The sequence below is a fragment of the Erpetoichthys calabaricus genome, chromosome 12, assembly GCF_900747795.2.
Source record: "Erpetoichthys calabaricus chromosome 12, fErpCal1.3, whole genome shotgun sequence".
NCBI classification, from domain to species: Eukaryota; Metazoa; Chordata; class Cladistia; order Polypteriformes; family Polypteridae; genus Erpetoichthys; species Erpetoichthys calabaricus.
In genome coordinates this window covers 139116442-139131627 of record NC_041405.2, presented here as the reverse complement: position 1 = coordinate 139131627, position 15186 = coordinate 139116442, and the positions used below count along the sequence as shown (strand labels likewise).

Below are 15186 nucleotides of genomic sequence, written 5' to 3'. Positions count from 1 at the left end.
GTTTATTGTAGTTTATGAATGTGGTGTGCACGGTGCTTTGTGCACTGTACAGAAGAAAAATAAAAGAGTCGTGTACTTTTATCCAGTGTCTGGAGTGGTACCTGAGGGTGTTAGAGGTGGCTCCACGCCTCTACTGCTACACTGGCGTAGCCGGCAGGATACTCTGGCCGTCCGTTGGCAGAAAACCTGCATTAAAAACAAATTTTGTGGTGGCAGAAAGCCCTAGGAAGGTCCCTCTCGAACACACGGAGGTGCAACAAAACCCCACTACAGAGAGCGCTGCAACTGCAAGCCTTCGGACCATGATGGGTAAGAAATCCAGAAAGAAGAATGGGCGAGCCCTTAACATACAGAAACTCGCAGAAATGTGGCCACTAGAGGACGCCGCAACGCTGTGGTCTTACCTGACGGGTCCTGCGGAAGCCAAGGAAGAAATCGACGCTGTGAGAGAGCACTGGCTAAGGCAACAGCAAAGCAGTGAAGAGAGGACTGTGCTGGAGCCTGAAGCAATCCCTCATAAGTCAGAGGTATGTGTCGCGATAAAGCCCGAGGCGCAAGGAACTGTCTTGTCTTGTTTTGCAGAAGCCGAGCGGTTCGGGACATCGTATAAGAAAGACGCATACCTCATACCTTGGCAAGATGTCCGTGAAGTCAAGGAGTCTGTGGATATACACCTGGGGAGCCTATTCGCGGAGAACGATCACGTGAGCCATCCTGGTGCAGGCTGGGACAGACGTAAGGAAAACACGAAGTCACCTGACCAGGAAGGGACCTGTCTATTCACCTCCCCACGTCGCGTGATCGCGCACAATGGACGCCGGGAAGGTGACGGTCAGTTCGGGTCCCTAGGTGAGGTCATTCGTTCCCTGACGGATCCGATCTTCCTGAAAGGGAAGGGGACGGCGAGCGAAGCAGCGCCACAATTACAAAGAAGTAAAGAGGAGCGGGAGGTGACTGAACGATCTGCCGACAAATTAAAAGAGGCAGATCGCAGTCAGCCGCTGGAGGCTACCCGTTCCTCTTCGGACTCCATATCCCAGAAGCCTCCGCGAAGCCCAGCAGAGCACGTGCCAGGAGCGGACATGCTCATTGGCTCCCGGCCGGAGGGTGAGGGAAACAAGGAAGTAACCTTGCCTCTGGCCGAAATAACTAACTGTGTGGACTTACGGGAGCTCGAGAAATACCTTGAGCCCATGTATACTTTCTTCCAGGGTCTAAAGGACTTGAAGGAGCGTGTGGAGGAGCTGGGAGCTACAGCCGAAGCGCCACTAAAAGGACTAATGGAATACCTGTGACGATTAGGCCAAGAAGCCCCGACCTCGATTAATGCGGCGGTGCAGGTGAGTGACTTCTGTACCGTATATCATAAGGGGACACAGTGCGATCCGGCACCGCAATTAAAAAGTAGCAGGTGTCAAAGTGCTGTGAACCCGACAGTTGAGCGTGGCATGGTGACTGAGCGGACGGGTGAAGGTCCGATCGAACCGGGACAGCGGTACGAGACGGCTTCCCGGAGCGATACGGACCTCGAGACCCCGACCCGCGTGAAGAGGGAGTTGTCGCTCGTTACTGGAGGGGCGGAGGAAGTGCCAATCAAACCGGGGCAGCTGAAAAGTGCTGTTACCCGGGCCGAGGTGGTACTAATGACGCCGCCTCCTATAATGCATAGGACAACGGGCGTGCAAACAGCAAAGAGGCTCTCTCTTCTCCATAGAGAGCCTCACGCTGTGCACAAGCCCCAGAGTAAGCAGGAGATCCACAAGCTGAAACACGGGTCTCCTGACAAGACAGAGAGAAGGGCGGAGAGCAGCAAAGCGGCCGTGGAACCCTCCTTGGCAGAGAAAGGGGCAGAGATGTCGCTGACGGAATTCCCGAAATGTTTCTGGTCTCGCAGAGGGGGACAACCAGGAGGACATCGTCGGTGTTACAACTGCCGTCGGCCGGGCCACGTGTGGCGAAGTTGTCCCCAGAGGACAGGGGAGCGGTGGGACAGAAGATACACCGTTCCCCCAAGGTTCGCTGGGGGGCCTAGACAACGTAGCCAAGGTCCGGCTAATGCGTCCTCCTGGAGGAGGACGTCCCTCGCGGGGCTGGACGCTTCGCCCCAGTTGGCTTCGCTAAGGGGGGGGAATTGTGAAGGATTGCCGGCTTTTTACTCCGGCCCTCACCCCCAGGCCGCCAGGAGGAACTCTCCCAGCAGCGTGGACGTGCCCCGAGTTCCAGCAGGGCCTCATGGACTATGTAGTTTTTATACACAGCCCTGCTGGATACCTTGGGGGCCACCGGGAGTCGCTGTAGGAGGGCTCGTGGACTCTTATGTGCCCTATAACCCGGGAGTACGTCACGGTCACGTGACAGGAAGAAACAACGTGCTCCCGGGTTGAAGAAAAGGACTGTTTACCCTGACCCGGAAGGGAAAAGGAACTGTGGACTGATTGGGCAGGAACACCTCCGGGTCAGGGTGTATAAAAGGATTGTGGGAAAGCCCAGAGATTGAGCTGAGCTGGGACGTAGGGTGGCGAAGTGTCTGGGCGAGGAGGATTGGTTTATTGTGAGAGTTTATTGTAGTTTATGAGTGTGGTGTGGAGGGTGCTTTGTGCACTGTACAGAAGAAAAATAAAAGAGTCGTGTACTTTTATCCAGTGTCTGGAGTGGTACCTGAGGGTGTTAGAGGTGGCTCCACGCCTCTACTGCTACACTATACTGAATGTGTATATTGTATAAGAATGTGTTGTTTAAATCTGAAAACTGCTGGTTGGCTTCCAATCTTGCACCAAATGCTATAAGGATAAGCTCTGACACTCCACTGTTCTAATCTAGATAAGAGATCACTGACATTTAAAGGATGCATATTTTCATATACTGTGTTAATATGCATTTTTATGCTTTATATGAATTCTTCACCCACAATGAATACATACCCCAGGAAAAAATAAGAAAACACTGCCTAAGAGTGTCTCCTCCACGCAAATTACCATGTGAAAATAAATTTTGACTCAAGACAAGACTAAGTTTAATACAAGGTCTTCAACCCTTGTTAATTTTTAAAAAATGTAGGATTTAACAATGAAGACCATATTTAATGGCAATGTCAAATATTGATATGGCAGCACATAAGTGGGAAAGTTATTTAATGCATTACTGGTGTAGACATTCAAGTATTTAGAGCAACCTGATTTTCCTTTTCAGTCAACTGATTTATTTTAACAATAAAAATATCATCTAAGAAAATCTCATAATCTATGCAATTGAGGATACATTGTTACTTACCTGCAAAGGCACGCTGGGAGCTTGGAGCTGAATGTGGCATTTGCTGGGAGAAAACCAGCTGCTGATTGAAAGGTAGTTGGGCAGGTATTGATCTCCTGATGCTTGACCATCAACAGCAGTCACTTTGGTCTGTGAGAGTAATATGTGACAAATTAAGGCAAGTGTATTTTGACTTATTGTCTTTAGGTAGTATGTCCAGTAGAAGCATTAATGAGGAAGAAATATTTTTTAGCTTTGTGGTAATGTAAAATAAATAACCATACAGCAGTATGCTTTGTGCAGGTAGTAATGTTTTCATGTGTTCTTTTTTTTTTTTTACATTTATATTTTAAATTTGCAATATATCTATGTCACTTTTTCCAAACAAATATACCACAGTCCAATCCATCATGGACTGTGCTGGAATGCAGTAGCTGATATATTTCAGCCTTTATATGCACATTTGACCCTTTAACATTAAGTGAGGTGTGTTGAGAGTGTTGATTCATTTGTTTTTACTAGACAAGGCAAACTAAAGGCTCCCTGTGTGGCATTTAACTATGGGATCAGAAGTACTGCCTACAAGTTAAAAATTCTCTGAAAAGTTGTCAGTGAATGCTATTATTGGTCGACCTAGGACCACAAAAGCATAGCATTTTTTCTTTACTTTTTTAATTCCACATTCTACCTATTTTTCCTCTCTTTCATATCCATCAGGGCTTAAGCATACTAAGTAACATACAGTATCTTATTAGCAGCCAATTTTGTACTTTTTATTCTATTTTTAAAATAGATGATTTATTTAGTCCAGTAATAATAATTTACTAATATTACATTACATTGATGTATACTTAATCTGACCTACAATGGATAAATTAGTCTCTTATGAGAATAGCAAGTTTTGCTAATGGTTAACCAACTGAGGTTTATATTAATATTGTTAAAGGAAGACTGACAGCTGGAAGGTAAGGATATAAATAGAGAGATGACAAGCAGTGAGTGAGTTCATTGAGCTTGTGAGGTACAAAGAAGCAGCCAGGAACATGGTCAAAACAGGTAACAAAATCATGAAAAGCAAACAAAACTTTGATCAAATCAGTAACAAAACATATTTAGGTAGCAAGTCATAAATGGCCATAAATAGGTAGCTAGAGGTTATATATTTGAATATCCTGGGAAAAGATAAACGTAACACTTACAATGAAAAGGCTGAATGGCTGAGCAAAGACTAAACATCAGGGGTCTGTCTAAATAACCAACAATTAAGCAGAATGATATCAGGTAACAAACTTTCACTCAACTTCACGTAAGAGGGGTAGTCAAATGAAAATTATCAAAATCGACTGACAACATCTAATGGAGTGCTGTCTATTGTATAGTTCAGATAATGAAAACATTTTAAACTATCAGTAAGTAGTAAAAAGAAAAGATTCACTGTAATGCCACAGTTGGACAAATCGCCTAGCCTGTAACCAAGACAAGACATGCTAATCTGAGTCTTGGCCACTTGCACGAATGTCTCGACAGTAAAGTTGACAGTAGTAGGGATTTGGATGAATGCAAAAAAAAAGCAGATAAGCAAGACATGGTCAAAGTTTGCATACATGGTAGATAGGAAATTCTTGTAAATTAACTAGGCACATAGTCAGAAACACAAGAAGTAATAAAACAGGTGAAATAGCAATATTTGGGATCTAAAACTCCAAGAAGAAGTAGTGGCAAGATGTGATAACAAATGCTGTTCAAAGAAATGGGGAAAATCCTTCTTTCTGAATAAAAAGTTAATAAAGTTCATACAAAAACATTAGGAACAAATGTATTCAAGATGGAAACCAGTGCAACATGTAAACACAAAGAATTATGGAAACCTGGAAAAAAAATGCTTGTCATGTAGTTGAAGCAAATATCCTGGTGATTTTTACCTAACCTTAGAAAAAAATACTGAAGAAGAAGAACGAAGAATGAAACCATTACATAATCAGACAGACTGAGTTTCTCTAATAATCTTTGTCAAATTTATTATGTTCTTCTTACGGTCTTCTTATGAAAACTGTCAAATTATATCACAAGCACATGTTGAAAATCTTGTATTCATTATCAATTTGATGTAGCGTCAAATTAATTTTTGTTTGATATATAATTATGAATTTAATATAAAATATTGCAAAATAAAATAAATTCTTAAAAACTAAGATTAAACAAAAATAGAGACACAGCCTTATTATTTCTAGCCTGAAACTGCAATTACCTCAGCACTCACCTCCAACCAGACATACTGGGCAGCAGTTGGTATTGATGGAATTTCAAATTCAACCAAGCCATTTTTTGAGATAAGTTCGCTGGTGTAAACATTGTCCTTTGGTGTGAGCTCAGCCTTAATCCGAACAGTCACTCCATCTGCTGGACTGCCATCAGGAAACGTCACCTCCACCTAGCCAAAACAAAAAGTTCCCTTATGATGGCCCTGGTGGCCAGAGGTTACACTCAGTAGATGCTGACTTAACACTGATTGTTTTACCTTGCCTTTGTAAGGCAGACCAGGTTTGAATTGCTTTCTGGTGTCCTTTGAGTACTTGATATCAATCAGCTGTTTATGAACAGGCGTAGAGTCATCAAAAGTCACCTGTCTGCTTCCGTCCACACTGATAACAGTTGCCCAGATGTTAACAGAGCCTCGAAAATGATCTGCCACATCTACTGGCATCATATGCTTCACACAGATATCAAAATGTGTTGATCCATTAATCTAAGCAGAAGAAATGATAACTTGAGTTGAAAATTACTACCAAACAAGAAACTGTATACAGTATATAAACCACAAAACATTAATTGTGAGCTTCAATATAGGTGAGAGAATGTGATTTATTATACACCTGTATATGTATATGCTGTACCTACATATCCCCACACTACTAATGTGACAGCTGTGGTTTAGCTTCTTCAAAAAGCCAAAAGAAAAATACATTCTAAAAGAAGATCCATCTTCTTGATTAACTTGGCAATAACATTCAGGGAATGTGTCAGTGGTTTAGGAACTAAACCTACCTGTTTTGCCCCAGCTCAACATAAAGATTTCAATACTTTCCTGTATATTTTCCATTCCTGCAGGCTATAACATTATAGTGATGACAAAAGAAACAGGTTACCTCTGTTGTTTTCACAACCGTGTGCCCAACTTCATGACGGTAATATCCCACTCCGTTCACAGTCATGTTGACAATCAACTTTCCTAGTACAGGTTTGCCAAATGTGTATCTGAAAGTGATAGAACACAGTTGTAGACTCTTACTGTAGTCTATATTTGAGGCAGAAAGAGCTTATGGAGTCTTGAAACATACTATGAGTCAATAAGTTATCTTTCTTAATCTTACTGTGTTTCAAAATAACTTAAATTCTATTGGATGTACAGTTCAGTTCAACAGTGTTAGAAGCTGGTTATAAAATGTTTTATTCTTTTGTTTTTCTTTTACTTTCAATGAAATGGAAGTTTGGTGATAATGTCAAAAATGTTGACTTAAGTTCATATTCTGATTCTACAATGATCAAAACATTGAGAAGACTTGATTTTAGCATGTTATCTGTATGTGTGTCTATTTGTGAAAAATTGATATTGACATTTTGTCATAAAAGTCACCTGGCATAGCCCTAAGGTCGTTATTTCTTTAGCAGTATAAAGCAAAGCCGCAGGTTTTTTACATTATTTTAGGACAAATTTGTGCATCTGTTACATACATGCCTGGAAGAGCAGTGCTATAGCAGACAGTTTGGGCTGTTTATTTGTCTTCTCATTGTACAGACTGTTTTGTACTACACACCCATTTCAGCAGTAGAATGTTTTTTGAACAAACTCTTTGTCTTCCAATGAGGTGTTTTCTCTGCTCGTTTGCTGACCCTTAGCAAGATTTAATTGGGTGGACATTTACCAGCTTCAGCCATTATCACACATTCAGTTCTTCCAGTAAGCCTATTTAATGGCCTGGTAACCAGGAACTCCTATATGTGCACTAAGATAAATGCATAAGAGCACTAGAGCAAGTCCATACTATCTTTTCTGTGGTCAACTGTGAAATAAAATGTGGACTTGACAACATGCAAGTGCAGAAGACCTCACAAAAAGGCATTGCCAGGGAGCAGAGTGTGGTCTCTCAGTAACTTGAACACGCCCTCCTGCTCCTCTTTTTGAAAATGTAGACCACCAGTCCAGTATGCCAGTCCCAAAGCACTGTCCGTACTTTTCACACAACATTGAAGAGGGGCATTAGCTAAAAATCCCCATAATATCAAACACTTTCACTCTTTCTAGTCAGAACTCTTTTCTCTGCCTTTGCCAATAAGGAGATGTTGCACTGAGAAAGGCATATTCACCCAGTTTAGGAGTTAGTCAATATGTTCCTTCTCCTTCTCAACACTATATTTAGTTAACATTTTCCCCATCCTGGCTGAGAACATTTGGGTAATGTTCCACTTTTCCTCCCTGTGTTGTTTTATGGTTGTTTAGATACTCTTCGAGGTCATCTGAAGGTCATTCTCCATGGCCTTACCAAACTCCATCCAGCAACTGCATATTTTTGGGCCGACTGGTACTGTAACTATCAGTCAAATCTAGAGAAGCTCCAGCTAACATTAGAAGGAAGGTCTTTTTCTTCACTTTGGCAATACTGGTATTTATAACTGCTCTTAGGGTTGCCACCACGATAAACAACAACTTTTTAACCATAGTTTCTTGTAGTTGTCTCCTTTCCTGAGGTACTGAGCAGGGTCAATTAGGACTCTTTGTCCTTGACTTCTCACATAATGCACAGCAATTATTTACCTTGCAGTCACTGTACCCTTTTCACATGAGCTGAGATCTCTGATGTACCTTGGAGGGATAATGATCAACTCAAACTTTGGTAGGACTGTAACAAAGAAAAATAAAAAAGCGATTAACAATAGGACTCATCAACTTTATGAAATTTTCTTTGAAGTCGGGGATTAGAGTAACTGCATTCCTCATACTAAAAACAGTCTTCACTGTATTCAGTTACTATGTGCTAATATTCTATTAAATAAATCAAGTTGTGGGAACATTGGCCATTCTTGGTTAATCTATCTATCTATCTATCTATCTATCTATCTATCTATCTATCTATCTATCTATCTATCTATCTATCTATCTATCTATCTGTCTGTCTGTCTGTCTGTCTGTCTGTCTGTCTGTCTGTCTGTCTGTCTGTCTGTCTGTCTGTCTGTCTGTCTGTCTAATCCTCACAGGTGGCGCAGTGGTAGTGCTGCTGCTTTGCAGTAAGGAGACTGTGGAAGATTGTGGGTTCGCTTCCCGGTTCCTCCCGGTGTGGATAGCGCTTTGAGTACTGAGAAAAGCGCTATATAAATGTAATGAATTATTATTATTATTATTATTATTATCTATCTATCTATCTATCTATCTATCTATCTATCTATCTATCTATCTATCTATCTATCTATCTATCTATCTATCTATCTATCTATCTATCTATCTATCTATCTATCTATCTATCTATCTCCTGTTTTAGAAACTATGGAAATGTGTTTTAAATAAGGATCAAGTGATTCCAGGGCTAACAAATCCAGCAACATTTATTACACACAGAGCAGTTAATCCTACCAGAAAAAGTGCTTCTTGTCATAATTTACTTGATTAAATACCATGCTGACTCTGCAAAATTTGATTCAGTCACTATTGAAGGTGTCTAATCCAGTTCAGTATCGTGGCAGCCAGAGATAATTATAGCAGCATCTGGTTTAAAACTGGAACCAACCATGTACAGAGCACCAGCCCATCGCAAGCCAAATTTTACCCACTAACTCAAATTCACTCACGCATGGCCAGTTTAGAGTCATCATTTAACCTAAAATGCACGTCTTTGGGACACACTGTATACTGTATTAATCACAGAAATGCTATGCCATCCCTTACAAGACTTTTCTGACCTTAAGCCAATAAACTGACACTGACCAGCCCAGCCACACAGTGAAAAATGAGCAACCAAACTTATTAATCTAAAGTAACTTTCCAAAAGTCTGAAGGCCTTTAGATACTCTTTTTTCACTGTGGTATGGTGAGGTCACTGTTCCACTGAATTAACTGGATTCACATCTTAACACTATTGCATCCCTCTCTCTTAAATTATCTGTCCAAGACAAAAGACTTTTGACTCTTAAGACGGCAGATTTTCTTTGCACCCAATGAATTTCCATTTCTTTCTGCACTTATAAACCCAGCTCCAAAGCAGAGATACAAGTGACTGAGAACAGAGGTTGAATAACGGTGCTTGTAAAATACAGAAAGAGTAATACTGCAGTTACTTAAGGAAAAAAACAGCAGTGTACAAATAAATACCAGAACCCTGATTATCTGAGGTGAAACTGTAAGTGTGCTTTTCTTATAATTCATAAAAGCTCTTAACTGTACCTTTGTATATTGAACATCAGAAATACATTACACTTGCCAACATTTTGATGCTGAAGGAACTGTGTAATATGGCAGCAAAGAAGCAAGCAACTGCTATAAAACAGAAATCTGAAGGCCTTTTTTAAGAAAGCATTACAAAATGATTTGATCTTTTTACCGTTGACCATTTTACTTTTAATTTTAATGTGAGACAAACCATTCATATTAAAATGTAACTAAAGCAATACACATTTGTTTCTTAAAACTATTGTATATGTTACATGTTATGTACCACAAAAATAAGTAGGAATGTGTATTTTCCTTTGTTTTTATATAACACTGATTTCACTGAGGTATGAAAAGAGGCTTAAAAGTGATAATGTACCATATATATCTTTTATATCTATAATTTTTAATCCAAAATGGTTACGGCCATCAATTTTAACCTCCTTAGCATTGCAAATGTTAAAATCATTGCATTTTTTTTGCTTGAAAATTACATTTTTATTAAATTTCATCTTTCTACTGTTAAATGTGCAAAACACTAAGTCAGAAGTGTAAAAAAAATTTAATGATACAAATAATAATAATGAATAATAATAATGATGATGTTAATACCATATATATCTTTGAACTGGAAAACTGCTTAGGTGTACGGTCATCTTTGACAAGTAGAACCCGACCACTGGATGGAGCTCAGCTGAAAAACCCTGACTTATGACAGCAAAACAACAGATTTATTTTGTTGTTTAATTTCAGCCAAACAAGCTGTTTATTGAGGCCAGAAAGGCTTTGTTTTCAGTTGGACTTGTATACTAAACAGGATGACCAGGTTGGTGTCCCAACTGTTCTCAGCCTATTCGACCTGTCATTCCTACAACCAGCCACAATACATATATATACTTCATAACAGCTCTCAAAAGTGTAACATAGAGCCAGGAAATTGAAAGTTTAAACTTCTGCAAGTTTCTGTTTTATGGGAAGAGGCAGACCTTCCAACAGGCACCTCAGAGAAGATCATTTCACAGCTTTGGAGAGATAAGTTACCTTTCTTTGAATGCACAGTATGTAGAAAGAAAGTACAGAATATTCTTTATGATGAAATAAAAAAAGACAAGAGACTGTAGGTATTAAGAAGCAAAATCATACCGGAACTCTAATTTTATGAAAAAAAATTTAAAGTGTGTCCTTGTGTCAATAGGAGGTTACTGGAAACAACATAGTAGAGAATTTGTTTGACTTTAGTGATGGACTTCAGTTAAAGTAGTAGCACCCGCAGTAAATTGGAGAAGTCAGAAAACAACTACACTGTGAATTGTCGCATGCTATGCTTGGTATCACATAAGACCACATGACTTTGGACAGGTAGTCACTTTCAGTTATAATGTATTTATAAATGATGTTCCAATTTATGAGGTCCAATTATGATACCCATGCTTCCTTCTTTCATTTTTCCTTCAGCTGAAATCTGTTTCCATGGCTCATGGTGTTCCCTTATGTTTTTTCACTCAGTCACTCTATATTTTCTCTTGCTGTCTATCCACATATTTAAAACTTCTGACTGCTCTACATTAGCTTTTAAATAAGTCTTCTTACTGATATTTATACATTTTACTGATATGGTAGAATGGCCCCCTATTCTTCTTTAATTCATGTGTTTTCAGGAGTAATTTGCAGTTGATCCTTTCTTACAAGAACTTGTTGGGGTGCATGTTGAGGAGGTTTATTCTTGTTTATTGGTGTTATAACTATTTAATTTTACTACTGTTCAAAACTAATTATGACTGTTCCATTTGACACCTTTACAAAAACCAGTGTGTTCTTTTTGACTGTCAGTTTGTTTGCTCCTTTTCTTTTGGAAAAAAGAAGGTTACAAAATAGGACAGTCAGGCTGCAGGCAAATTGTGAGCCCAGTCTTTGCTCTCTAAAACACTGACTAAGTAAATAAATTCCAGGTTTCACCTTGCAATGGTAGAGTTTTGGGTGCAAATCTTGGACCTGACGTTGCCAGTGTGGAGTCTGTAAATTCTCCTCATGTTTCTGTGGATACTTCAGCTTTCCTCTCGAATCCCAAAGACCTGTAGGTTATGTTAAGTAGCTACTCTAATGTGAGGTGATGCGGATGAGTGTTTGTCCAGTGACAGACTGTCATCTCATCCGTGGTGAATTCCCAGCTTGCACTCAGTGCTCTCAGAAAAATGAATGGATAAATAAAATGTGCATTCACACACTAGAAGATTATTATAATGGCTTAGCTATCCAAGAAAGAACACTACAAACAGGACTACTAAGGCTAAGTGAGCATATCAGAAGGCCTTCCAAGAACAGTCTAGAACAGCTCGAAATATTGTAAGATAACTCACCATATTTCTGTACCTCAAATGACCGATTATAAGTGTGTCCTTGCATTTCTACAAAGACCAACCACTCTCCAAAAACAGGCTGGTCAGACAATGGGAAACTCATGTTCACAATTCCTGTAAAAAGGCAACAGAAATGTTGGACAACTGCTTTGACAGTCATTGACTTTTCTCACTTACACCCAACAAAAACATAATAATAGAGGAACACAGTATACAGTAAGTCAAAAAAGCTAAACTTCAAGCATCTCCGTTCACTCCAAAACTGGGAATTTAATAACAAGCTGACAATTATTGTTAACTCTGAATTGGATGTTTTCGTCAATCTTCAGAAATGGTAATTAGAAGGCTTCCTTGGCCAATAAGCAGCATCTTGTGCACAATTGGATTATGATAAGGGGATAATTATAAGTAGCATTTTGAAAGAGGAGTCTTTCATAGTTAGATGTTTGATTGAACATTTTCATCCTGCTGAATAAACAATGCAATCCCTACCTCCCACCCTGGGTCCCATCAGCCCTTTAATTTTGTACTCTTGTCAGGCACTGATGAGTCAAGCTGCTGAAAGATTACATTTCAGCACCTTTGTGTTTTGTGCTTTGTGCTTGAGTCTGGATCTGCAAAACCAATTGTCAGTCAGCCCCATACCTGATAACCACCTCCAATTCACCCGGAGCAACACAGCATACATCCTTTCCATCAAAACAAATTACAGAAAACTGTAAAACATCATATAGCTGTACAACACGAACACCAGATTAATTTAGATATACTTCCCTTCATCTGATTAATAATACATCTTTCGTAAGATAAACAAGGTGTAAAAAAATACTTGCCACAGCAAACTGGTTTCGGATCAGACCACTGTATCATCCTTGATCCACGTGGATCCTGAAAAAAAAATTAGGGCTATTATCAAAGTATTAAAAAAATCTTTTGTAAAGTTTTAATATGGTTGTACTTCAGTAAAATAAAAAGCTGGCATTCTGAATACACACATACATAATCCTTGCCAAAAACAGAACAGCATAAAACAACAAAAGACTAGTGGTTACATAAATGGCTTACATCACTTGAGGCCAGAAATAAAGAAAAATGAAGATTAGTCTGCTTTGCAATTTCACTTTGTCCATTAAAGGTTACGATGTAACCAATCCCAATAGTACTAGTGGCAATGCAAAATCCTGAACAGGGTGCCCGTTCATTAAAGGGTACATTTATTCACAGAGGCCCAATTTGGAGTCACCAATTTACCTACAATCCATGGTATATGGATGGAAAACACCTGCACAGACACACTATAAATGTGCAAGCTCAACTCTAGGCCAGGAATTGAGACCAAGTCCTTGGGGCTATAAGAATGCACCACTAACCACTATACCCTCTGGTATCATTCACTCGTTTATCTATTTTCTAAACTTTTTTATTCTAATGCAGGGTCAATGATTACATTAAAATGAGTAGAAGATATACTTCTTATCAAAGGTGATACTCACAGATGGAGTGAACCAACAAAAAGGGTTTGATAGCAAAGCAAAGACACTTTGAGATGGACTATCGAGCTATAGCTACATAAATATAGATATGACTGTGACTTTATTACTGGGGGTGAAAGTTGGCAATGGGGAGGGGTATGCTATTCTTTCATTAAAAAGTCCTTGATGGCCTCAACAGAAAGCTTACTGTTTGGCAGCATGCATATTGCCATTGTTAGGCCACATATAACATATTCCCACCCACTAAACAGAAAAAGTAAAATGGGTTGTAAGCTTAAGCTCAAGTGACTGAAGGTGTCAGCTCACTGGGTGGTAGGTGTTGCTGCCTTATGTCTGGAGAGAAAGAGATGGAAAAGAATGTTTTGTATTGCATGTGACAGTAGGAGCTTTGTAGAAAACTATGCTTTGGTTGACAAACCACCCCAGTATAATACAGTAGTAAGTTAGGTACAGAGAAGGACCTTAAGCAGCTGTTTACTTTGTTGTTTTCCATTACTGCCCTTGATACTCCTATTGTTATTTTCTCTCTGCACCTATACTAAGAGTCACACACTCAGAAAAATTATGAATCTTGTTGAAGTTTTAGTCACTAGGTTCATATTTTAACTCTTGCTCTGAGGATGAAAAATAACTTTTCTGAAAGCTGTAAGATTTCCTTTGCAACTGTCATGGTAGGGTATCCTCACAGACTCAATCTTTTCATATGATCTTATCCTAAGCAATACAGGAAAAATAACCAGCTTAGTGTACTGAGGTAGCAAAATGTTTCTGCAGCCCACAAGGCTGTAATCAATCTTCTTCAGTGTGGGTCTCTGGACTGCTTAATGCACAAGATTACCAAAATATTCATATCATACAAATTATTTTCAAAATCAGTAGGAATATGTACATTATAATGACAGTAAAGTAAATGCATATATTTGTATTCTTCTCACTTTGTGTCAGAATGTTAATGGAAATTGTCAGTCTATCTATTCATTTATGTATTTTCCAGTGGAAGGCTGTGGATCAATCTACTGTATCTAGATACATAAAAGCAGTGAACTTGAAACTTCCAAGAGGTCAGGGCTACTCAGTTTACACTCAAATTACTTTATATTTAAAATAACTAAATGTGATATTTAAAAATGAATGGCAAGGTGTTGTTGTGATTAAGCATGCTTTTTTACTGCTAAAGAGTGATGGTTTTTCAATCATAACCCAGTCTCTATTCGTGTGGCATTTGCACAACCTCTCTGTGTCTGTGACTTTTTTGCATGTACTGTAGTTACCTTGTATAACTAAAAAACATCTGGTGTGAGTGAATATGCCTTGCAATATAGAATGTTACCCTACCCAGGGTTCACTCCTATCTTGTGTTTGATAAATCTGAGGCACTTGCTTCTTGTTGAATAAATAATGACAAAGTAAAGTCAGTTAGACTTTCTTTGTCCCCAAAGGTTAAATGCAGCTAGTTTTAGGAATTGGTATTTACTAGATGATTTTAGTCGTGCCCCAAACTGTAAAACTAAAGAACTGATATCTTAACATTTCATATGACCACGGCAACAAGACTGGGAAGGGTAAGTAGTGGACTGACTGCTTTAATTGCCTAGTGACAATACTGCATAGCCCCAATGATCTTCCCTTCTAACAATGTCAAAGGTACTAACATCAATTGCTATGATAA

At 39.3% G+C, this 15186-nt stretch overlaps 1 protein-coding gene across 3 annotated transcripts in view; it reads right to left on the bottom strand.

Annotated features, from left to right (window-relative positions):
- The window catches only part of cpamd8 (C3 and PZP like alpha-2-macroglobulin domain containing 8), a 145481-nt gene that overhangs the window by 113559 nt on the left and 16736 nt on the right, over nt 1–15186 (bottom strand). For 2 of the 3 annotated variants that reach the window (XM_051935236.1, XM_051935237.1), the window contains exons 1-6: nt 12025–12133; nt 8063–8147; nt 6396–6504; nt 5768–5995; nt 5498–5680; nt 3271–3399 (exon numbers count right to left, since the gene is read on the bottom strand). In XM_051935236.1, the coding sequence (XP_051791196.1) occupies nt 3271–3399; nt 5498–5680; nt 5768–5995; nt 6396–6504; nt 8063–8147; nt 12025–12127 (837 nt within the window). In that variant the 5' untranslated portion in view covers nt 12128–12133. Of the gene's footprint in view, nt 1–3270; nt 3400–5497; nt 5681–5767; nt 5996–6395; nt 6505–8062; nt 8148–12024; nt 12139–12857; nt 12913–15186 lie in introns of those variants that run through there. The other variant, XM_028816390.2, reaches the window with a different exon arrangement.